General features: G+C 37.2%; 1 protein-coding gene and 1 non-coding gene across 4 annotated transcripts; both read left to right on the top strand.

Moving 5' to 3' along the window:
- The first annotated feature begins 4,341 nt into the window (after positions 1-4,341).
- On the top strand, positions 4,342-9,426 carry LOC145636105 (uncharacterized). 3 transcript variants are annotated; one of them, XM_081687558.1, is made up of 14 exons: positions 4,342-4,437; positions 4,677-4,828; positions 5,386-5,565; positions 5,732-5,818; positions 5,922-6,023; positions 6,105-6,140; positions 6,357-6,383; positions 6,475-6,537; positions 7,839-8,075; positions 8,170-8,356; positions 8,469-8,576; positions 8,750-8,829; positions 8,985-9,024; positions 9,147-9,426. In XM_081687558.1, the coding sequence occupies exons 2-14, from the start codon at positions 4,682-4,684 to the stop codon at positions 9,302-9,304; spliced, it is 1,452 nt and encodes a 483-aa protein (XP_081543684.1). In that variant the 5' UTR covers positions 4,342-4,437; positions 4,677-4,681; the 3' UTR covers positions 9,305-9,426. The 3 variants fall into 3 exon arrangements, with proteins under 3 accessions (XP_081543684.1, XP_081543682.1, XP_081543685.1); XM_081687556.1 differs by lacking the exon at positions 4,342-4,437 and having other exon boundaries at positions 4,547-4,828; XM_081687559.1 differs by lacking the exons at positions 4,342-4,437; positions 8,985-9,024 and having other exon boundaries at positions 4,550-4,828; positions 9,147-9,261.
- Positions 9,427-21,904: 12,478 nt separating this feature from the next.
- Positions 21,905-22,010, top strand: LOC145637538 (small nucleolar RNA R71). The gene has a single exon (XR_014114311.1). It is a non-coding gene; the product is annotated as a small nucleolar RNA R71 (small nucleolar RNA).
- The last annotated feature ends 4,186 nt before the right edge of the window (positions 22,011-26,196 follow it).

Raw genomic sequence — 26,196 nt, 5'->3', positions numbered from 1 at the left:
TACAATGGAGACAAAGGCTGTGCAGAATGTAAACAAAGATGCAATCAGGGAAATACTTATGGACTACATCATCCCAACAATACATCAACAGTGGCCAGAGGGACTCCCTAAAAATGTGAAAATACAGTGGGATAATGCAAGACCTCATCAAGTGCCAAAAGATGAGGAATTTGTTGCTGCATGCCATGCAAATGGGTTCAACATAGAAATGGTATACCAACCAGCACAGTCTCCTGACTTGAATGTGCTAGACCTAGGGCTTTTCAAAGTCATACAATCCCTCCAATATCAAGTATTCCCAACTACTTTGGATGACTTAATCAAAGAGGTGATCAATGCTTACAATGCATTTGAAGCTAAGGCCAACAAGTACATATGGCTAACACTTCAATCAGTCATGAATTCATGATAAAGATACTAGAAAAGCAAGGGAACAACAACTTTTCACCACCACATATGAAGAAGAAGAAGCTGGAAAGATTAGGTGTTTTACCCAAACATATACATATCCCAAAGGAGCTCATTCAACAAGCTGTGACATTGCTAGACACAATGTTCATCCCAACACCACATGCAACAGAGGAAGAAGCATACATGGAAGTTGATACTGACTGAAGTGAAGACATCACAAAAAGGGACCCTCTCAATGCACAATGACTGCCACACATAACCTTCATAGTATTTTGAAAATTCTGGTAAGAATGTTTGAGTTATAGTTACCCTTTTACCACCTTTTGTTCAAGATCAATGTTTAATGCTTAGGTTATGTGTATTTTGATGAATGACACTGAAGACATGTAAGGTAGTCATGTAATATAGGGCCTCAGTATTTTGAAATGTAGTGTGAACTTTGTTATCTTAATTTACTCTATTGCATGATCAGTGTTGGTGTATTATACTCATAGCACTTATTACCATCTGTAAGGGTATGCATATATCAAAAAGCTGCTCTATGATGTACCTCAACACCAAGGCCATAAGACCATTGATGGAGCAACTCTATCACAGGCAATAATGAATCAAATGAGTCCCTTCATCATTTGGTTTACACAAAAAGGCAGATGGAGACATGCAGAAGGGGGGACCAACTCACACACCAAACCTAAGGCAACTTATTATCCCTCATAATACATGGCATACCCAACATACAACCATAGTGTTCTCTCATTACAATGTCATTGAGAACAATGTAGGGACTCAGAACACCATAAGGCAACATAGTCCACAGCAAACCAAATGCAAAATATCCATCATTTATCAACTACACATTCCCCTGACCATGTCACCCTTACATACTTCAACAGCAACTAAGATCCAACAACATCAACTAAATGAAGCACAGCCTTAGGGCATACTATCATCAACATCATCAAGATAGCACACAAAGCATACTACCATCAACATCATCAACCCAGCATACATGATCAATATCATCAATATATCATCAAAATCATCAATATGGCATACATCATCAACAGCAGCAGGGTATCATAAAATCAAGAATATAGCATACAGAATGTCAACCATAGCATCACTGTCACAGGGACTCAAACCATAACAATGATAGAGGGACTCAAACCACACAACACAAGCATTTTTATTAAAATAAAAAAAACACAATAAATTTAATTAAAGGGAGAAGAAAGGTTATACGCTGCAGAATTAGTTGCCAGCGAACCACTCAGGGTGGATATCCCTCAGAAAATCCATGTAGTCCTCATCAGCAAGCTGCTCCGGATCAACAAGCAACCTAGATCTCACCCTTTTCATCCCTGAGAGGGATCCCTTCTTCTGCTGCTTCTCAGAAACAGACTGAGCTCCATCAACCACAACCTTAGAGTAGGAAGCAGAACCACCAGATCCAGAAGCACCTCCCTTCCCTTTGTTACGGGACTCAGTCACAGCACCTTTCCCCTTTCCAGATCCTTCACCTTCACTCTCCCCTTCCAGATCTATCACCTTAACAACATTTTTAGGGTTTTTTTGAAGCAAGATCTGTGTTAACCTCACTTTCGTTGTCTGAGGATATGTACTCAGTAAGCTTCGCACCGCGGCGGCAACGAAAGTACAATGGCCTCAACCTAGGCGGTGCAGAGGTTTGATCTTCCTAGATCCCCTCTCACATATGTATCTAGTGGTGCATGGAGGAATATCATCAATGGGTTTTTCTGGGGGGGGAGATTTTTGTAGCAGAAAAGTGAAGTGTCGGTGGTTGAAGAGGAACTCATTTTCTTTTTTTGGAATTTTTCACAGATCTGAAATTGCTGAAAGGGGAAATCAATGGAAGAGGAAGGAAACGGCGAAAGAGAGAAGATGAGTTAGGGTTTCGAAGGAACAGGAGAGAGAAAGAGACATTGTTATATAGAGAGGAGAGAGAGGAGAGAGGGGAGGGGGAGAGCAAATAGCCATGGAGTTATTGCAGGTAGGTGAAGAACGCATTCAATAGAGTATTTGGGAAGATGAACAGATGTGTTCATCAATCTGATGAATATAAAGAGGGGAGATTTAGGGGGGGAGGGGGGTTGATTTATTTGGTGGGAATCATTAATTCCTGATTAGATTTAACTAGGGTAATTGTATCTAGATTAGTATAAATCAGCATAGTAATCATATTATAATAAGGGCACATATGTAAATTTACCTTTAAAAATTTACTAAAAGAGGAAAAAAAAATTGTTGCAAGAAATGTGAACCACCCAAATATGGTAATTGTTGCAAGAAATAAGAAACGGAGGGAGTACATATTTATAAAAGTTATGATCAATTTTGTACATATGAAATATTAGAATTCAATGTATAATAAAACTCTATACAACAATTCCATCTTACAAAATCTATCTAAAAATCACTTACTTATAATCATATGTGTCACAATAATACCTATTTATCTCCTGTGTGGCGCGACACATGGCGAAAAATTGGAATGCCAAGTGTCGCTGTCTCGTGGCCTGACTGTGAGACCGACTTTATATATAAGTGATATGATATTTTAAAATAAAAAAATTATTAACAACGAAAACATTATAAACAAATGAGCTAGTGAAAAAACAACGATGATGTATCCGATATGAGCATCAAAAATTCATCTCTTGAAAGGGCTAATCTTTATCACTACAAAGGGCCTGTTCATATTTACTTAATTTCAGTTCAGTTCAGTTCAACTCCAATCAGTTCAGTTCAGTTCAGTTCAGCTCCTAATTTCCCTCTCTCATAAAATATTCATTTCAGTTTAGTTTAGTTCAGTTCAGCTTAGTTCAGTAAATGTGAACAGGCCCTAAGAAGTACTAATATCACCAACATTTTTGATAAAAAAAAAATAATTATAGTTTTTTTTTTTTTAGAAAATTAAAAAACGGGTAAACGGATCTGGTCTGGGTCTAGGGGCCAGACCTGGATCCAAATCTGTTTTTACAGCAGGACCCGGATCCGACGGGTCCAAAATTTGAAGACCCAGATACGTGAGAAACGGATCTAGATCCAAAGATTCGGGTCGGGTCCAGATTTACTACCATCCCTATGTGTATCGCACGAGCAAAATAGTGCTCCGTCCTTTTTTTGTTTTAAGGGCCGTTTGGTTCGCACGGGGGTAATCAGAATGAAATGAACAAAGGGAAAGGCAAGGAATGGAATGAAAATCCTCCACTTTTGCTGTGTTGTTTGTTTTGAATAAGAAAGGGAAACATTGCTACCAATCCAACCACCACACCACCACCACCACATTGCTTCACTTCCCACCATTTCCAACCACCACCCAACCACTCCACCACTCGTCGCACCCCCTCCACCACTCGCCGCACCCCTCCACCACTGGCCGCCCTTCGCCGAACCTCCCCCGCCCCTCGCCGCCACTCCCCGATCTCCCTCCCCCGAAAAAACCTCCCCTAGCCCCGTAAAACTCTAGAAACGATCTTCCTCTCCCTCAGATACCCACCACCCTCGGGTCGGGTGCAGATCTACTACCATCCCTATGTTTATCCCACGAGTTAAAGTAGTACTCCGTCCTTTTTTTGTTTTAACTTTTTTTTTGGGAATAAGTACTCGGTACGAAGTACTTCCTCTGTTCTTTTTTACTTGACCTGTTTCTTTTATCACGTTTGCCAATGCAAAATTTTAACGATTAATAACTTTAATTTTCCATAAGTAAAAATTACAAAAATTACATATTATGATAGTACTTATTGAGACGAATTCAAAAAGATCTCACATGAATATATTTTTTCCTTATATATTATTCACAAACAACGGTCAAAGGATGAGTGGTGAATAGTGTAAAAGTCAAAGTCAAAGCTTATTCTTTTGTTAATTCTTTTTTTAGTTCTCCCCTATTTCACTGCATCTAAAGTTCTACACCCCTCTTTCTCGATTTCCATAACCCTAAAAAACCTAACTTTTTCATTCTCTTGACCTTCTCCCTCTTGGCTTGTCAAATTCTCGTCGGTATGTTTCTAATTTTGCTAATAATTATACCTATTGTTGTTGAATTTCTTTCCAAATTCCATTTTTATGATTATTATCCAAACTTTTTTTTTTTCTGAATTGTTCTGCTTTAGCTTTTAATATTTCAATTTTCAATCCAAAATTATTGAGTGATTTGTTCCAAATTTCGAAAATCGCCTAAATTTGGTAAATTTGTTTATCCAACTTGATTCTGGCGATGTCGGACGGAGGAGATGAAGCTGGGATGAGGATGTCGGACAGCGAAAGTTCATACGATGAAAAATGGGACAGCATGTGGGAAAACGAAAGTTCAGATGATGAAGCTGGGAAGACGTTGTCGGACAACGGAAGTCCAGGCGATGAACCTTTGGCGAAGAAGCCAAAACTTGCTGTAATCTTTTTCTATCTACTTATTCTTCAATTATTCTCCATTTCTGTTGTTATGATTACATACTTTTGGTTAGTAAGATAGTTGGAAATAGCAAATTGGATAAAAATGGTTCAATCACAGAATCATACACTATTAAAGGGAAAAGCTTGTATACCAACATAAGGGTTATGGTAAGCAACATAAGGGTTATAGTAAGCAAATTGGATAGGTTAATTACTATGTAAAATTAAGAAGTTTTTTTTTTTCCCCAATATTTTTGATGCTGTCTAAATAATCAATATTTAGAGAGTTTTTACACTAGTAAATAAATGATTGCGTACCAACAAGGGTTATGGTAAGCAACTTGATGCCCCTCAAGGGAGGTCTCGAGCCTCACCATAAGCCAGGTGTGCGACACAACTAAGCTTCCTGGTGGGCTTCCTAAATGAATAAGATTGTGTGCTTCCTAAATAAATAAGATTATATACTCTGGTTAGTAAGATTTTGTCCTGAAGAAAACCTTTTATGTAAATCTATTTATGAACTAACTCAATCCTATTGGATTGCAAAATAACCAGAGCGACCTTAATGAAGTCACTATTGATGAGCATTTGGAAGCAATTGAGGAAGCTGCATTAAAAGAGTTAATCTTAGATAGTTGCGGAAATTTTCTGGTTGGTTGCAAGCAATTACCTGGTCTACTTTATGATAGTCTGATTGAAGGACTTGCCACTCTTGTTTACCTGTTGTATGACAAGGTACTTATTATAATCCTTAAAAGTTCCTATGATTTTCTCCTTTCCTCTTTCTGCTTTATATTCTTTAAAATTTGGGATGTTTCAAACCAGAATGATGACATGCGTCTGATCATTGTTCCTTTCTACTGTATACTTATTATATTGTTTATACATCTATACTTGACAGGAGGATTTATATCGGATGGGTAGTTCTCGCATGGTTATTGATCAACAAAACAAGTTTTGGGAAGAACTTGCACCTGTAGGAGAGAAGGTGTGTGTGTATTGTGTAATGTACCGTGCATTTTGTCTTTTTCCCTTTTGGTCAAAAACTGGTATTAGCAAGTTTATTCCACAAGATTATGTATTTTTTGCAGAATGAATCAGTTTTAGAGTTTTGCAAGTGCATTTTCTATAAAAAGGTTGACCGGGAAAGATACTCTTTGTTGACCGAACGTGATCTTAGCAGAATGGTTTTGGTAAAGCTTTGAATTATTGATGTCGTTTACCATTTCTATGTGATTATTCCATCCCTTTTGATGTTTGCTTTCAATGTGCAGCATTATAGCAGTTTGTCATATCAGAAGCCTTATACGGTATGTGCATATACCAGTTAAGATTTTGCGCATCTTGGTGCATAAGATGATTGTATGAATGATTTGGTTAATTGCTTTAGTAATATATGACTTGATGCTAGACAATAAGCTGAATGCTTTCTTTGAATTAGAGAAGGTTTTAGTGTACCTATTTTCCATAGGAACCTTAGCCTGTGTATGACTGTATATTGACTTTGTTTTTTGTTGTTGCCCCAGTATTACCGTGTTGAGGAAAATATGAAGGTAGCATGGATTTTCTTGCTTTTCTGCTGACTACGGACTACCAGGCTTTTTTGTTATGTTCATAATTTGCTGAGCTTGTTTGTAATGACAGAGTACTATTCATGATGACATTCTGAAAGCAATCAGAAAAGTAAAGCTTTGTCCAAGATTATCGGTAAAATTCTAAATACTAATAAGTGTGTTTGCTTATTGATGATCATTTTTTGTATTGAACACTTTTGATTGATTTGAAAATATTGCCTGTTCATAATTTACATAGATGTATGAACACTTTTGATTGATTTGAAAATATTGCCTTATATTATCCTGGATTTCTGGAGGCTGTTAAAGTCTAAAAAAACATTTATCTGGCTAAGTATTAGTTGTTTTTATTCATATTACTATGTTTAAATTATTAAAGTGAACCTATATGTTAAATTTTTAATACCTTTTTCTTTGTTTTGTTGCATTAATTTTAGATTTATTTGGATTAAGAATACTCATCTGTACAGTTGATGTAACACCTCTAGATCACATCCAAACTAAATTGCCTTTGTTCATCTGTTTTCACAATTTATTTGATGTTAGCAAGCTGATGGTTGAGCTATGGTGGTGACAGCGGTGGCGGCTAATGGAAGATTGGTTATGTGAAGTCAACATCCTTTGTTTCTTTTGAGAGTGTGTTCAAACACTTCAAAGGCGGATTGTTGGTAGAGAACAGGGCTAAAGTATATATTTATTTAATCAGATATCTTCTCCATTATAGGCAGACTTTGGTGGGATTCTAGCTTAGCTACAGTGGGATGGGAGAATGATTGTAAATTGGAAGGACAACTTCTCCAACCAATACTTTATTATCTTACACTATTAAATTCACTCCATATAATACCATAATATATGTGGATATCATAGCCTGAAACTTGCTTGAAGAAAAAGAATATATCTAATGATCTATTTCAAGTCAACTGCTATTCCCTCCGTCCCTAATTCTTTATCCTATTTCCCTTTAAAGGCTGTCCTAAATTCTTTGCTCCATCTCTTTATACAAAAAAATTTCTCCCTACTTCTTTACACATGGTGGGGCCATACCAACCCCCTTACACTTTTCTCTCTTCTTTTTCTCCATATTCGTTTGTGTGCATAGCCCACAAGGAGCAAAAAAATAGGGACTGAGGGAGTCGTTTCTTAGTTGTAAATATAATAATATTCTAAATCCTAATAAAATGTTTTTGATAGTTTGATTGAAATTACAAATAATCCTAACTTTTAAATGTCTTATAGTTTTCCTCAATTAGTACATACGATAATGAATTTTGTGCATCTTTTCCTTCTTATCTGCATCATTAAGAGCATCCACAGGTTGCTTCAGTCAACTCATCACTAGTTGTTGAACTTGAATCTACCTTACAGCTTAAATTGAAATGCCATCAAAAGAAATGATATGTGTTGATGACGTGGTCTTCTTTCCTGGAGCAGGTTGATCAATATACAGATTTACTGATAGAGATGTTTACGGATCGTGAAATGAAATGTCAAGAGTTTTTGATCGCCAAAGCTGTAAAGATAATTGATATTGAAGCCTTGTACAACTTAGATGCTCATTCACTGTGTTTTATTATTGAGTGGCTAGACACGGAGAGGTCTCCCCATGAAGAGTTTGACCGCCTTCTTAAACATCACTTATTCAAAATTATTCTATGGAGAAAAACGATGGTGTGTTTGCTGGGTGGGCTGTTTTTACACAATAAAATATTTGCTCTTTTTTAAGCGTGAAATATTCCCAACCATTATCATCTTGTTTATCCAGGTCAAAAATAATGTGGGGAGAGTGCTATTTCCTTATGATCTTTTACTGTTGAAAGAGAACAACATGTTGGCTATATCCGAAGATTTAAATCCCTTTTTTGAAGTTGCTGAACTTCGTCGTAAGGCTGAAGGGGCTCGTTTTATCAACAGGGATCATTTCATGTGGGCTTTTCGCGAGAGAGGATATGGTACTTTTTCTGAAATTGGCCTTACTCAAATGCTTTTTATTATTTTCTTCAAGGTCTATTTTCTTACTAGTGGTTAATTAACACAAATTCTCTTGGGTTCATTTTGCCACAGAGCTCCCTAGTATGTTTATGGATATTGCAGCCTCTAGAAATGCTGATGATAAAGCTGATCAACCTCCTTATCACATATATGAGACTGCAATTGCGTTGTCAAAGGCTGGTATGTTTCCTATGCCTTGTAATTTTGAGCTGTTATGGTGTGGCCTTGTGGACATTTTTCTGTTTTGAAGTGGGCAATCATGTATCTAATCTTGGGTTGTCTATATTGTTGGCTGTAAACGGCAAAAAGCACTAATCCTGTTGTAACATAGCTTTCCCTTTCTTGGGCTGCAGTTCAAGAGTCCCTTCAATTTGAACATCTTGCCTTTGCGGTGGTTTTCAGCAATTCTTTTGGCTTTTCTAATGAGGAGGAGGTAAATCTCTTAATTGGTCGCTATGACCTGGTAATCTGCTTCTGAAGTTTTCATATATTTGTGCGTGTGCTTTTTTTATTTTGAAGGGAATTTCCAGTGTTATTTTTGCAGCTCTTGTTACATGTCAGTTTCTAATATTTTCATTGGTATTTAAGCTGAAAAAAATGAAAGTTGACTTCCAAGCTTTCAAGACTGGTATGATTGTGAACTGATTATGTGCCCTCCTGTATCTCAATTTTTCTCCTTGTAAATATATACGAATATCAAATTGTAGAATATTTGATAAGATTGTCATCATCTTATGCTATTCTTTTCAGCTCTAAGTAACCATGGTGTGAGCGTCCCTAAGGATCGGTCTGCGTTCGAAACCAAGTCTTATTTTTTGAAAGAGGATGCGGATGATCAGGAGGCAAAAACAACTAGGTGGTTCAAAGGTAGACTTGAGGAAGGCTTGTTTGACAAGTTAGCCTTTTAAGCTCATACATAATGAGATTGTGATGGACTAATGTATTTCAACTAATCTAAAAATGTTATAAATTTTAATTTGTGATTTATAAAGTGTTATACTGTTATTTATATTGTTGAAATATTATTATTCGTATATAAATAAATAAACTATAAAGCCGAGAGCTATGGAGTATTAAAAGGGAAAATACCTTAAAGGTATATTAGTGTACCTATAGGAGGAGTATTTTCAAATTTTGGAATGTCTAGTTGTTGAGACACATTCCTTATGTTGCTTTAGGGTTCAACCGTTGAAACCACAAAGTTTCATTGGCAAAAGTGGGAGAATCTATATACCCCAAAAGGAAGATTATGTATGGGGTTTTGTGATTTGAGAGGAAATAGTAATGAAGTTTCGTTATGTATGTGAAAATACATAACAACATAACGGGGCCAGTTTGGAGGGAAAAACCAAACGGGATGGGCCCACTGCACGGTAAAAGTAACACATGGTCAGAAATACAAGGAAAAAAAAAGAGAATACACGTATAAAGTGAAAACATACAATACCTATAATAACTTTAAAATATACGAGTAGAAAGTTGATCCTTTTCCCTTTTAATCATGAATTTTCAATAATTTGGATATCTCTTTCATCTCAAAATTCAGAAGGAAGCTTTCGTCTTCCATGGTTTGCTAATTGCTATGGCGTCACCGGTCGCGCCTTCCAGTTTGGCGTCCTCGACCTTCCTCTAAATTGTTCGAATCTCCGACGACAACCTACTATTGCTGCCTAGAATCTCCGATGACATCTTCAATTTTTTGGCTCGCCACCAAGATCATATTTAAAACTATTTTCTTAATTGAGAATTAATTTTGATTTGGGTAGTGTTTCGGATGTTTATACTTGTGTTTTTTATTTTAATATTTTCTTGCTTTAATTCATTAGTTCAGATTTAGTCAATGCAATTGTGCTATGCAGCTAACTCTTTTTAGTACTTACACAAGTCTCTGATCGAGGCATTGAGTTGAACTTTGATTATATGAACTGCAAATTAATCATTTTGATTTGGGTAATATATTAGGTGTTTGTACTTGTCTTATTATGGCCTTTATGGGTATTGTTTTTCAGACCTGCAAATCGGGTTTTTTTATTTTTATTTTATTTATTTTTTTTTTATTTTTCATTTTTATAAACTCTAATGGTGTAAACTAACAAAGATAAAAATAGCAAATTAGAAAAAATTCTCTCGCCTCTCCTCTCCTCTCCTTTCCTCCTCTCTTTTAGGGTTTCTTCAAAACTTTCGAAATTAGACTATTTCCGACCCTTTTTTCTTAATATTATTTAGTTTTGCTATTTAGTTTTCAATTAATCTACACAAGTAGTGTAGATATTCGCCCGTCTCCCTGTGGTGGAGTGTCTCCCTATGGTGGAGTCGTTAGTTGTTTTTGTTAGTTTAGTGGTTTGTTTATGTTCGTTTAGGGTTTGTTCGTGTGTTAGGGTTTATCAAAAAGGCAATATCTTTTGCCCTATTGTCAGTTCTTTGGTAAAGATTTGTTCGGGATCGCAACGGTTGTCAAGTTTTCAAATGTGTTCAGGCGAATCAGATGAGAATCATCCTTACGGCTACAACAAATCGTTAGACTGTCTCTCCGAAAAGGCTGTATATTCTAGCGATGTGTGCGAGAGATGTACCACAGTGCAAGATCTTTTCAACGATCGTAGCTTTGATGAAGGAAACCCTAATTTGATTCAATTTTATGTATTTGTTAATTTAGATTTCATTTGTAGATGCCGGATGACTTTTTATTAATGAATTGATTTGTTTCAAAAAAAAAAAAACTCTAATGATAATCTTCTCTAAGTGTACTGACTCAAGCAAAAAAAAAAAATCTGAAATTTTTAGGCCCTGGTTTTTTAGAAACACAACGATTAGTGCCATATTATTAATTCATGGACAATTTGTATTAATTCATGAACAATTTGTCCATGAGAACGTACGCAGAAACATCCGAAGGACAGTGATTCTCCCACACTTGTTCTACACCAAAGGGCACTAATCTAGCAAGGTGATGAGCAACCGAAATCCCATCCCTTCTAACATGAGACCACGAGACAAATTCGAGGTCTTTACAAATAAAGAAAACATCATCTAAAAAAGAGTCTAAATCAGAAAAGTAAGTAGCACATTTCGAGAGTCGATCTACCACAATCTTGCTATCCGATTCCACTATGACCTTCTGATATGTCCATTTTATATAGTGATTTGCCCCCGTCCCTTGGTCGTAATTAGTAGTGTTTTTGGCTCTTTCGAGCCACTTTTATTACTAATTGGTGTTTTCTAGTGTTTTCGTAGTTTTGGTTGAGTTTTGCAGGAAATTGCACATTTGGAGCATTTTCCCGGATTTTTGAGGAGCGACTACGAGCATTGGAGGAGCACGACCACTCATTGAAGCCCAAGATCGGTTAGAAGAAGCAAATCGGTGATTAAGGGCTCGGTATTGGAAATCCCGAGGCATTTGGACCGAGTTCAAAGACCCAAGGAGGAAATCCGATTGGGCCGAGGATTAGAGGCCCAATCGAAGTCCGCAACATATAGCCCAAGTAAGTTGCCCGGGCCAAGAGGCCTCGCCCGAAGGCGCGCCCGGCCGGGTGGGGCGAGCAATGAAGAAAAAGAGCACCGGGCCCGGACACGCGCCCGACCGGGCGTGAGAAGCGGTTTGAGGGAAAAAAAAGGCGAGCCCGGCCGGGCGGTGTGGCGCCCGACCGGGCGCGAGCTTCTGGAGGGATGATTAAGCTCCAATTTAGTTTTGTTTAGCGGAGAACTCCTTGCTTAGTATTAATGTAATTTTATTAAGCAAGTTTAGGACACTTCTTTACACTCTCTTACTACTTTTCTCTCTCTACTTAGATTTTCTCTCTCAAAACTTTTATTTTTCTCTTGTTCCTAAACTCCGTTTGTAATTCCGCCGATTCGGTACGATTTCTATATTATTAATTCCAGTGTTTTTATTCTTTCAATTCCTTATGCCTTGTTTAATTACTTTGATGTGTTTAGCTTTAATCATGTCTGAGTAGTTCTCTTTCTAGGGTTTATGGGGATCTAATAAATAATATGAAGGGGTAATTTATGGTTGTTGATTGTCAATACTTGATTAATTTCCTATTGATTTTTTTTAATGCTATGCAATTAGATTTGGCCAGGTTTAATTGTATGAGTTTAGTAATATTGATTCGAGATTCGAGGGATGAGAATTGATGTTTAGGCTTAGTTTAATAGGCAGATTAATTTATAAATGGTTAGGTCGAGATTCGAGAGATGAGATTTAATACCGGTAAATTAACTATGTGATCGTAATACGTAGCGAAAGCCCTTTATGATCTGATTAATTAATGTATTGATGATTGATTATTATGTTTTACCCTGGAATATTGTTTATTAGTGAACCTATGCCCTAGGCTTTAATTTTATTATTATTTGATTTCTTCCTAATTTATTCCTCTTACTCATATTCTTCGTAGTATAGTTTTTAGTAACAAAAATATTGGTTACTTTGATAATTTAGATTATAATAATTAATTAGGAGTAGAAAGACTAGTTTCCGTGTGGATTCGACCCTACTTCCCTATCTGCATAAGTTAGAGGACTTAGGTAATTACTTTTGATTAGGTGATACGACTTTAGCCTGTCACCTTCTTGAAACCATACCGCTTTGCATGTCCAACACCGAAGGCAATTGCTTTACCACTCAGCTATTTCCGGAGGCCACCTACCTCGGTTTCTTCGTGTAGCAGCATGTAGCACCTCTCTTGCCGAGTCCCTGATTACAGCTCCTAAGCCCACCCACCCCTCATCCAATGATAAGATGCCTGCTTTCCAATGGTACCCTACATTGTTCCAGTGGTACCCTACATGGTTATGGTGGTACCCTACGTGGTTCCAATGGTCTAACCCTTGTCAGTAGTACCCTTCATGCTTTTAACTGTGCCCTTTAACTTACCAAGGGTACCCTTCACTGCTTAAGTGTGATTATATCGATCAGTCTTGTTAGTGGTACCCTTATAATTTGTAGTGGTAGCCTTGAACTTGTTAGTGGTACCCTTGAATTTTAAAGTGGTTTATTGGAACCCTTTACACTCTTTAATTGGAGAACCATGCTCTTCGCAATTACATGGAGTGTGTTGATTAAATGGTTCCCTTTTTAAATTTGATTAAATAGTCCCCCATGCTAAAATTAAATTGGTAAATAAGATAAATAGTGGAAAATGGCTTATATGTAATATCAAAAGATGACCCTTACATATTTTATTCGATTTAATGTTTCCCTTAATTTTGATTTATTAGAACTCTTTGCACTCTCTAATTGGAGGACGCTCTATTCACGTTTACTTGGAGTGATGAAATGGTTCCTTAATTTTAAAGGGTGATTTCCTTCCTTTGATAACTTTAAATTGGTAAATAGTTGTAAATGTTAATCTTAGGGTTTCATATGTATCCAATGATAAGATGTCTGCTTTCCAATGGTACCCTACATTGTTCTAGTATTACCCTACATGGATATGGTGGTACCTTACGTGGTTCCAATGGTCTAACCCTTGTCAGTAGTACCCTTCATGGTCTCAACTGTGCCCTTTAACTTACCAAGGGTACCCTTCACTACTTAAGTGTTATTGTATCGATCATTCTTTTTAGTGGTACCCTTATACTTTGTAGTGGTAGCCATGAACTTGTTAGTGGTACCCTAGAATTTTAAAGTGGTTTATTGGAACCCTTTACACTCTTTAATTGGAGAACCATGTTCTTCACATTTACATGGATTGTGTTGATTATATGGTTCCCTTAAATTTGATTAAATAGTCCCCATGCTAAAATTAAATTGGTAAATAAGGTAAATAGTGGAAAATGTATGGCTTATATGTAATATCAGAATATGACCCTTACATATTTTATTCGATGAAATGGTTCCCTTAAGTTTGATTTATTCGAACTCTTTGCACTTTCTAATTGGAGGACACTCTATTCACGTTTACTTGGAGTGATGAAATGGTTCCTTAATTTTATTAAAGGGTGGTTTCCTTCCTTTGGTAACTTTAAATTGGTAAAAAGTTGTAAATGTTAATCTTAGGGTTTCATATGTATCCAATGATAAGATGCCTACTTTCCAATGGTACCCTACATTGTTCCAGCGGTACCCTACATGGTTATGGTGGTACCCTATGTGGTTCCAATGGTCTGACTCTAGTCAGTAGTACCCTTCATGCTTTTAACTGTGCCCTTTAACTTACTAAGGGTACCCTTCACTGCTTAAGTGTGATTGTATCGATCAGTCTTGTTAGTGGTACCCTTATAATTTGTTGTGGTAGCCTTGAACTTGTTAGTGGTACCCTTTATTTTAAAGTGGTTTATTGGAACCCTTTACACTCTTTAATTGGAGAACCATACTCTTCACATACATGAGTGTGTTGATTAAATGTGACGAGGGTCGAAGCTAGGTCGTTGGGGCTAACCCCTACCCAAGGTCAAACAATATTTATAAACACTCAACACACCCCTATAAAGGTATAACGGTAAGTCGAGGGTCGAACCCAAAGGAATGGTGGGCTATTGTCTATAGTCAAGCTATCCCGAAATCTTGAGATAGGGTGTGAAATCTATACTAAGACAAACACGGAAAATAAACGAGAAAAAATCAAATGTAATAAGCACTAGGGCTAGGATCCACATGTAGGGCTTGTTCTCATTGACTGAACTCAGCTGAACTGAACTGAACTGAACTCAGCTGAACTGAACTGAACTGAACTGAACTCAGCTGAACTGAACTCAGCTGAACTGTACTGAACTGAACTGAACTAAACTGAGCTGAAATGAATATTTTATAAGAGAAGGAAATCAGGAGCTGAACTGAACTGAACTGAATTGAGCTGAACTGAACTGAACCGAACTGAACTGAACTGAACTCAGCTGAACTGAACTGAATTTCAACGTAAGAGAACAGGCCCGTAGTCATATTGGAATCAACTAATTGGGAGGTTAAATTGGCTAAGTCAAGCAATGTGAGGGAAGATCAATCATGCAACCAATAGAGCATATCAAGCTATTCTCCTAGATGTCTAACTAGCGTCAACTACGATAAACTCTAGCTAGGAAACATCACAAGACACCTCAATCGTGTAAATGCAAGCCACAAATCAATGGTCCGTATCAATGTGAACTTACAATGCAATCTAGTGCAACAATCAAAGTTAGCTACTCTTTAATTAATCACACACATGCACATGATCATCAACCCAATTTAATCACATCATCAACTCCATCAATTTTCCCTAGTTAGCATCAATCCATTACTCATACATGCTTCACCATTACCCTAGCAATCTAACTGCTCATAATCCATAGAAATCAAGATCAAAACAAAGCTAAACAACAAATTCATCATGATCAAATTGAACAAACTATAATCAAATCACAAATCAATCAAACTTCAATCAAACTTGAACATTCAATAAAACAATTGAAATCAAACTAAAGATTAAACTAAAGATTGAATTAAAGAAAAGGAAATCTTACAATCTTGATCAAAGATCAAAGGAATTAAAGAAAGCTTCAATCATCAATAATCCACCATGAATTTCTCTCACTAAAACCTAGAGTTTCTTTCTCTAAAAACCTCTCTAATTTGATAAAAAACTAATTCTAATTCTATTCTAATTCTTCTCTAATGATTCTCTCTCTAAAATAGAAGGAAAATACTATATATACAAGGAAAAGTTAGTTAGATCGTCCAAAAATAAACCCACGGAGATGCGGCAGCACAAGGGAGAAAAGAGGGCGCACGGAGTAGGGTACGGGCAAAGACCTAGGTGGGTGCGCCCGCACCACCTTGGTGCGCGGCCGCCCCTGCCCTGGGCGCGCCCGCACCAATCTGGGTGTTCCTACTCCCCTTCTTCGACCTTGATCAACCTTGTGTGCATGGCTTGGTGATGGTGATGAACATCAAAGTATGCAGTCTTGAAATGAGTATTTTGGTGGGTTTGTGGCAAAGATGATGCCCCCACCGCATACGTGCACCGGTCTCTAGACTTGCCCCTTGAGTTTCTCCAAACTTGAAGCTCCAAATGCTAACACAAGGCATCCAACATGATGAGAAATGTAGGAGGGAAACTCGGAAATCTTTGGAAACTCGATCACAACCTAAAAACAAACAAAAACAAACAAATAATAGAGAAAAACAACGAATAAACAAAGAAATGCACAAAATAAAGAAACTAACAACGAAAAGCACAAACTAACGAAATAAAGAGCAAAACTAAGAAAATCTAAGGAAAAGAGCTACAAAATGAAATGAAAATCATCCTAAAAGAGATCAAATGAGTGCCATAAATGTCACTCATCAAATTCCCCCAAGCTAAACTTTTGCTCGTCCTTGAGCAAAACAAAGCAAGAAAGAGTAAGGATGAAAAACTTATTAAAAAAGAAAAAGAAAAACTCAAAACGAGAATATACACTACTACTCATTGTCGTAGGAATCACGGTTGTTTTTAGCTACAACAAGCCCTTTAAACCCCAAAGTCGCCTATGAGGACGAGTGAGGTCTCGTAAGGGTATCCTAAGAGTTTACCCACAACTCTCCACCAACATCAAAGAGGCAAAACCATAAAAAGAAAAGAAAAGGAAAAAGGAAAACAAAACCTTTGCGAAATGGACTTACAAAGAGACTACAATGCAAATGAATGAAAATCTTTCTCAAGTAGTCAAGGTATGCACTTTTCAAGATATCTAAGGTTGACTGAAACATAGGGTATGCTAGGCATAGGAACTAGACATCACAATCCACATTCATCCCAAACGATCTTACCGTGTTCTCCCTACTAGTCTCAAATCTCCCCTTAGTGAGCATCCCAATGATTCCTCGAAGGAACCGGAAAAAGAGATTTATTTAGGCTACTCGACAATCTTGACTATGCATCCCCTTTCCTTGGGCAATGACCCATGATTCCCTCCCCAGAATAGTGACTCAACTTTCTAGGTCGAAAGGTCTTTCCCCAAGGTTGTAACGTAAGGCATAAAGGGTGAAGGTAGGCTAAAATTTGAAATTTGATGGGTTTCCTAATAGTGAAGCTAAGAACGGGCCCTTTCTTAGAATCACAATCAAGTAATCACCAATCCAAACAAAAATACGTACACCCCCAAGCTTATTTGAAGCTATACTCATAAGAAATATATACAAAAAGCGTAAACGCTTCTCCCCCAAGCTTAAATGAAGCATTGTCCTCAATGCTTAGAAGGAGAAAAGAATGCATCAAAATATTTTTGAATTTTTCACTTTTCAATTTTTTTTTGTTTTTTTTGTTTTCGATATGCTTTGTCCTTGCCTCTTACTAAATTCGGACGACTTTTTCAATAATGCAATTTATTTGTCCATGCCTTTTATGAAGTAGGACGGCTTTTACTCATAAGCATTTGCCATTATTCACAAAGAAGATATAATCACAAGCTTGCATCAATGGAACCACATATCCCAACCATATCACCACAAACTCCATCAAGAATGATCAATTGCTTCACAAAAACAAGAAGAGGAAGAAAATGAAACAAAAGGCCAAAGATCTAAAGATGTGGCTTGAAAAGAAGGGAATAGGCTCAAATGGTTGCAAGAAGGCAAATGTAAAACCAAAAATAAAGATGAAACAAACTATCCTAAAAATGAAAAATACCACCTCGAAAAAGGTTCCTTTGTCCTCCCCAGACAGCTCGGTCTCGAGTTTAAGAATCATACATCAAGCTTTATAGATTAGGTTTGCAAAGTCAAGGATCCACGCTGCTCATATAAAATAGGTTGAAGGCTTGAAAAACGATGAACCTCACATGGATGTAGCAAAAACTCACTAGTGGTGTCAAATTGACTATAGGGAGCAACTACCAAGCATGCCACAAACAAGTAGAATCCGATTTCATGATCCTCCTAGTTCAAACCAACTACCCTAGCATACACCTATCCTAGAGTCTACCGAACATAGTATCAAACCGTGCATACCTTTACTACCTAGGAAGAAATTCATGCAAAAGACAAAGTCCAATGTACAAAGTCCAACTCATAAGGAAAATAAAAATGGTGAAAAATAAGCCTCAAAATCAAACCACAAACCAAAACAAGAACAAAGTAAAAATAAAGGAAAAGAAAAGAAAAGAAAAGAAAAAAGGAAAGTCATAGATAAAGGAAGAATAGGATAAATGGAGAAGAGAACTAGAAAGCAAGTTAAACACATATATCCCAATCGACAAACAAGTGATCGAATGACAACATTGTCATCGATCCCAAACACATTACGTGTTAACAAGCATTCATCCTCGAACCATTCAACTTCCCCTAAACTAATCCTAATCTATGCATCCAAATAAAATAAAGAGAAAAAATTCGAAAGGTCTCACCGGGCTATCCATGCTTAGCATAATAAAGAAAGGCGATAGATTGAACAACCTTTGTTGCGTTCCAAGATCGTAAGCATCATCATAGAGCCATGTGAGAACAAGAAGAGCAAAAGAAACTATGAACTAAGAAAATGGTTAGTAACTTCAAAACCAAAAAGAGAAGAAAAGGAAGATACAAAGTAACACTAAGTAACCAACTAAACTACTAGCTAATTAAAAGACACTAGACTACAAAATTTGGATTCAAAGGGACTTGAATCCAAAGGTTTTGGATAAATGAAATTTGATGAGTTATGGAAGAAGTTTGGTGCGGTTTTGAGGGTATGAGGGTGATGGGGGTCGAAGGTAGAAGGAGGAAATAAGGGGAAATGAAAGAAGAAAGAAGGAAGGGGAAGATAAGGGGCATGGCAGTGGGCGCGGTAATTGGTGGGTACACAAATAATGATGATGATAAACACCAACATAGGCAGTAGCAAAACCCCATTTTAGTGGGTTCAAAATCCTAAAATAATGGTAGCACCACATGAACCCACCAAAAACAAACTTCCTTCAACTTTTAAAGCACAAAATTCCCTATCTTACCTCACTAAAATTCTTCCCCTTTTACCTCAAATTTCGATGATATCGAGTATAAACATATCAAAAACCGCAAAACACTTTCTCATTCCTCATGCTCACTTGATGAAATCCAATCCTAATAATCCAACCTATAAATCCAAACAAGTAGAAAAGTGAAAGAAAAGAAACTAAAAGAAGGGAAAATAAGAAAATTCAAAATCAAAAAGAAAAATTAGAGATCTCCGGGTTGCCTCCCGGGAAGCGCTTGCTTATGGTCCTAAGCTCGACCCTTCCTCCAAATCATGGAGGGTCAAAGAACACCACCTTCCTCAAAGTGGCGGAAAGAGAAAATTCATCCTCAACTTCTAGCAACTTCTCGTTGTCGCTTGACGAGATTTCATACAAAGACTTTTCAAATGCAAGCTTTTCTTTCCACAACTTCTTTCTCTTTCTCTTCTTCTTTGAATCTCGAGCTTTTTTATTTGCCTTGTTGTTCTTTATAGATGGCTCCTCACCATCTAAACTCATGGAAACATCACCTTCATCTTGAGGATAGAGTTCAAACCAATGAGGAATGTCAACTTCCTCCTCGTCCATAAGCTTGGGAATCATCATTCTATCTTCACTAACCTTCTTGCAATCACAACTCAAAAGCACATCATCATAATTCTCAAGAAAATCGTTAGTTGAAGAATCAATCATGCATACATTATCAATGGAGCAAGGGGAATTAACACACATAATTCCTTTCACAAGAGACAAAGACTCATGCATTGGTTTCAAATCAAAACTTTCCTCATTCTTACCAACTCTCAAGGTAATACGACCTCCCTTAACATCTATCAAGGCTCCCGAGGTGGCTAAGAAAGGTCTTCCTAAGATGATAGGGATATGGTCATCTTCCGCAATCTCAAGCATAATGAAATCAACGGGAATGGTGAACTCTCCTATCTTGAGAGGAACATCCTCAACTCTCCCCTTTGGAAACTTAATAGACCGATCGTCCAATTGAAGGGTCATGTTGCATGGAAGGAGCTCACCTAGCTTAAGTTTCTTAAAAACGGAATAAGGCATGATGCTAACACTAGCACCAAGATCACAAAGAGCATTGTGGAACAATTTTCCTTTGATTTTGCAAAGTACGGAGAAAATTTCCGGGATCTTTCAACTTTTGGGGTAAGTCATTATGAATAAAGGCACTAAAACACTCCCCCAAATTCACCGGTTCCACCATATTGCAATCTCTCTTACCGCTCAAAATTTCCTTAAGAAACTTAGCATAGTTTGGCATTTGTTCTACAACATCGGTGAAAGGAAGAGTAAGATGAAGTTGCTTAAGCATCTCGATGAATTTACCAAATTGCTCATCCAATTTATGCCTATTGTGCTTTTGGGGGTAAGGGAGTCTAGGTTTGTAAACCTCATCTTGCTTTCTCTCTTTCACCTTAGGCTTATAATTAGAATCCTCACTCATCTTGCTAGGCTCTTCATGCTTATTCCCTTCACTCGAATCACTCTCCTTTTCACTCTCCTTACTCTTTCTAGGAACACTCTCCTTAAGGACCTTACCACTCCTAGTGGTCATAGCACACATCGGTTCCCAAGAGTCAACTTCTTGTGAGGGTAAAGAAAGAGGACTAGCACAATCTCTCAAAGGGATGGCTAGTTCATTGATTTGGTTCTCAAGCATCTTTCTATGAGTAAATAGGACCTCAAACATTTTGTTACAAGACAATGTGAATTCATTCAACATCTCGGATTGAGCCATCATGAAATTCTCTAGCCTATTCAATTGGGATTGTTGATCATAGAAATCATCACCTTGGCTTTGAGTCTTTGGAGTAATTTGGGGTGGGGTATCTCTTTGAACATCATTTTGAAATTCTCTCGTACTTTGATTACTCTAATTACTCCTACCATGATTTTGGCTGGAATTTTGATTATGGCTACCATAACCTTGGTTATGATCCCCATATTCTTGGCCATGGCTTTGATCATTACAACAAAAGTTATTATGGTTACCACAAAACTCTTGGGTCACATGGTTACGATAACCACTCTTTTGGTTATAATTATCATAGCTCCCATCATTGTGATAATTCCTATTCCCAACATTCTTTTGAGCATTAAATCTAGGTCCAAAATCATTATTATCAACACAATTCACATGCACATTCTCATATCCATCATATCTATCACAAGGAACATTGGGGCAATTAGAAGCATTATGATCATTCTTTCCACATAAATCACAAATCAAGAAATCTCTTATCATGCAACAAGAAGCAAAAAGAGGGTTAGAGTAGGAAGATGTACCTATCCCCTTAAATTGGGAAGGAAGACTAGAAGCTTGTGAAGGACTCTCGAGCTTGGTCTTGAGAGAAATCACCTCCTTTCCTAACTCCGAGACCAATGTGGACAAATTGTTGATGACATTAGATTGATCGATTGAGCCACTTGTGCTTGTCGATTCCCTCTCTACATCATGCCAATCCATGTAGTTCCTTACCACATCATCTATTACATCCACAACCTCTTCTTCCGTTTTGTTCATAATCGGCCCTTCGGCTCTGGCATCAAGGCTCGATCTACCTTGAGAGCTCAAACCACCATAGAAAATTTGTATGACTTGATAGGTCGGAATTCCGTGGTGAGGGCATTCCCTTTGGTAATCCTTGTACCTCTCCCATGCTTCATAGAGATTCTCTCTAGGCAATTGCTTGAAACTTTGGATTAAGGCTCTAGCCTCCGCCATCTTCTTTTGTGGGTAAAAGCGAGACAAGAAAGCTTTTGTGACTTCATCCAACGTCCTAAGGGACCATGGCTTTACCTCCTTGTCCAACCACTCTAAAGCTCTTCCAATGAGAGAGAACGGAAACAACTTGAGCCTTATATATTCTTGAGCAACTCCGGCTACCATAATTGTATTACAATACTTTTCAAAATCCTTGAGATGGTTAAGAGGATTTTCACTTTTTGTGCCACCATATTGTTTCCTCTCAATCAAGGTGATCATAGCCGGTTTGATTTCAAAATCACCATCAGGGATCAATAATGGAGCAATCCCGCTCTCATACTTGTAAGCGCCCGGCGTGCCCAACTCCTTCAACATCACTCTATGAGCTTCTCCCATGTTCACTTGCACACAATCTCAAACGAAATTATTAGTAGCACGGCTACAAGTGTAGCCTAAAGGAAAATCTTTTTGTGATTTTGAATTAAGTGGAATAGACTCAACAACAATATACAATCACGACACCATTCCCCGACAACGGCGCCATTTTGACGAGGGTCGAAGCTAGGTCGTTGGGGATAACCCCTACCCAAGGTCAAACAACATTTATAAGCACTCAACACACCCCTATATAGGTATAACGGTAAGTCGAGGGTCGAACCCAAAGGAATGGTGGGCTATTGTCTATTGTCTATAGTCAAGCTATCCCGAAGTCTAAAGATAGGGTGTGAAATCTATACTAAGACAAACACGGCAAATAAACGAGAAGAAATCAAATGTAATAAGCACTAGGGCTAGGATCCACATGTAGTCATATTGGAATCAACTAATTGGGAGGTTAAATTGGCTAAGTCAAGCAATGTGAGGGAAGATCAATCATGCAACCAATAGAGCATATCAAGCTATTCTCCTAGATGTCTAACTAGCGTCAACTACGATAAACTCTAGCTAGGAAACATCACAAGACACCTCAATCGTGTAAATGCAAGCCACAAATCAATGGTCCGTATCAATGTGAACTTACAATGCAATCTAGTGCAACAATCAAAGTTAGCTACTCTTTAATTAATCACACACATGCACATGATCATCAACCAAATTTAATCACATCATCAACTCCATCAATTTTCCCTAGTTAGCATCAATCCATTACTCATACATGCTTCACCATTACCCTAGCAATCTAACTGCTCATAATCCATAGAAATCAAGATCAAAACAAAGCTAAACAACAAATTCATCATGATCAAATTGAACAAACTATAATTAAATCACAAATCAATCAAACTTCAATCAAACTTGAACATTCAACAAAATAATTGAAATCAAACTAAAGATTAAACTAAAGATTGAATTAAAGAAAAGGAAATCTTACAATCTTGATCAAAGATTAAAGGAATTAAAGAAAGCTTCAATCATCAATAATCCACCATGAATTTCTCTCACTAAAACCTAGAGTTTCTTTCTCTAAAAACCTCTCTAATTTGATAAAAAACTAATTCTAATTCTATTCTAATTCTTCTCTAATGATTCTCTCTCTAAAATAGAAGGAAAATACTATATATACAAGGAAAAGTCGGTTAGATCGTCCAAAAATAGACCCACGGAGATGCGGCCACACAAGGGAGAAAAGAGGGCGCACGAAGCAGGGTACGGGCAAAGACCCAGGTGGGTGCGCCCGCACGCGCAACTGGTGCGCCCGCACCTTCCCTGGGTGTGCCCGCACCAATCTGGGTGTTCCTACTCCCCTTCTTCGACCTTGATCAACCTTGTGCGCATGGCTTGGTGATGGTGATGAACATCAAAGTATGCAATCTTGAAATGAGTATCTTGGTGGGTTTGTGGCAAAGATGATGCCCCCACCGCATACGTGCACCGGTCTCTAGACTTGCCCCTTGAGTTCCTCCAAACTTGAAGCTCCAAATGCTAACACAAGGTATCCAATATGATGAGAAATGTAGGAGGGAAGCTCAGAAATCTTTGGAAACTCGATCACAACCTAAAAACAAACGAAAACAAACAAATAATAGAGAAAAACAACAAATAAACAAAGAAATGCACAAAATAAAGAAACTAACAACTAAAAGCACAAACTAACAAAATAAAGAGAAAAACTAAGAAAAACTAAGGAAAAGAGCTACAAAATGAAATGAAAATCATCCTAAAAGAGATCAAATGAGTGCCATAAATGTCACTCATCAAAATGGTTCCCTTAAATTTGATTAAATAGTCCCCCGTGCTTAAATTAAATTGGTAAATAAGGTAAATAGTGGAAAATGTATGGCTTATATGTAATATCAAAAGATGGCCGTTACATGTTTTATTTGATTAAATGGTTCCCTTAATTTTGATTTATTAAAACTCTTTGCACTCTTTTATTAGAGGACACACTCTATTCACGTTTACTTGGAGTGATGTAATGGTTCCTTAATTTTATTAAAGGGTGGTTTCCTTCCTTTGCTAACTTTATATTGGTAAATAATTGTAAATGTTAATCTTAGGTTTTCATATGTATCCAATGATAAGATGCTTGCTTTCCAATGGTACCCTATATTGTTCCAGTGCTGAGTTTTTCTTTTCAACTCCTTTAGCTTTTGATTAGGCTAGAATGTTGCAAAAAGTTTCTTATTGTAGATTGTAGATGATTTTTATATAATTGATGGTACCCTAGTAGGTACCAATTGTACCCTCGTAGATGACAAGTGTACTTTCGTTTTACTCAATGATGTATGTATTTCAGTTGTACCCTACAATATTCTAATGGAATCCTTTTAATATGCAGTGGTACTAATGTGACAATAAAGGGTACTTTGTTCTTATCTACCATTTGATCTTATATTTTGAATAATAGTTAAATCAAATATAATATCAGTAGTACCCTTCTGTAATTTAGTCGTACCCTTCTGTGATTTGGTACCCTTATGTATGGAAAAAGCTATATGAGTAATCAAATGATATATTACATAAATAAATAATGAAATTTATGAGCAATAAAATGACATTTATTCATTTTGTTCTAGGTAAAAAAAAAAAAAAACAGTAACTCAAAAATAGTGATTGAATAGTGCATAATTAGTCAAAGCGACTTTTCCATGAAGCGATCATGATATTTTTTTACTTCCTCCGTGTTTACATAAATAAACTATGAACTAAGAAAATGGTTAGTAACTTCAAAACCAAAAAGAGAAGAAAAGGAAGATACAAAGTAACACTAAGTAACCAACTAAACTACTAGCTAATTAAAAGACACTAGACTACAAAATTTGGATTCAAAGGGACTTGAATCCAAAGGTTTTGGATAAATGAAATTTGATGAGTTATGGAAGAAGTTTGGTGCGGTTTTGAGGGTATGAGGGTGATGGGGGTCGAAGGTAGAAGGAGGAAATAAGGGGAAATGAAAGAAGAAAGAAGGAAGGGGAAGATAAGGGGCATGGCAGTGGGCGCGGTAATTGGTGGGTACACAAATAATGATGATGATAAACACCAACATAGGCAGTAGCAAAACCCCATTTTAGTGGGTTCAAAATCCTAAAATAATGGTAGCACCACATGAACCCACCAAAAACAAACTTCCTTCAACTTTTAAAGCACAAAATTCCCTATCTTACCTCACTAAAATTCTTCCCCTTTTACCTCAAATTTCGATGATATCGAGTATAAACATATCAAAAACCGCAAAACACTTTCTCATTCCTCATGCTCACTTGATGAAATCCAATCCTAATAATCCAACCTATAAATCCAAACAAGTAGAAAAGTGAAAGAAAAGAAACTAAAAGAAGGGAAAATAAGAAAATTCAAAATCAAAAAGAAAAATTAGAGATCTCCGGGTTGCCTCCCGGGAAGCGCTTGCTTATGGTCCTAAGCTCGACCCTTCCTCCAAATCATGGAGGGTCAAAGAACACCACCTTCCTCAAAGTGGCGGAAAGAGAAAATTCATCCTCAACTTCTAGCAACTTCTCGTTGTCGCTTGACGAGATTTCATACAAAGACTTTTCAAATGCAAGCTTTTCTTTCCACAACTTCTTTCTCTTTCTCTTCTTCTTTGAATCTCGAGCTTTTTTATTTGCCTTGTTGTTCTTTATAGATGGCTCCTCACCATCTAAACTCATGGAAACATCACCTTCATCTTGAGGATAGAGTTCAAACCAATGAGGAATGTCAACTTCCTCCTCGTCCATAAGCTTGGGAATCATCATT

The sequence above is a fragment of the Chenopodium album genome, chromosome 6 (assembly GCF_948465745.1).
Source record: "Chenopodium album chromosome 6, dcCheAlbu1.1, whole genome shotgun sequence".
Lineage (NCBI taxonomy): Eukaryota > Viridiplantae > Streptophyta > Magnoliopsida > Caryophyllales > Amaranthaceae > Chenopodium > Chenopodium album.
This window is presented reverse-complemented; position numbering and strand designations above follow the sequence as displayed.

Excerpts from the sequence above, each read along its gene's own strand:
- LOC145636105 (XM_081687556.1), top strand. The coding sequence starts at position 4,655 with ATGTCGGACGGAGGAGATGAAGCTGGGATGAGGATGTCGGACAGCGAA. Across the intron at positions 4,829-5,385 it reads CGAAGAAGCCAAAACTTGCT|AGCGACCTTAATGAAGTCAC; the intron begins GTAATCTTTTTC and ends CAAAATAACCAG. Across the intron at positions 6,538-7,838 it reads AGCTTTGTCCAAGATTATCG|GTTGATCAATATACAGATTT; the intron begins GTAAAATTCTAA and ends TTCCTGGAGCAG.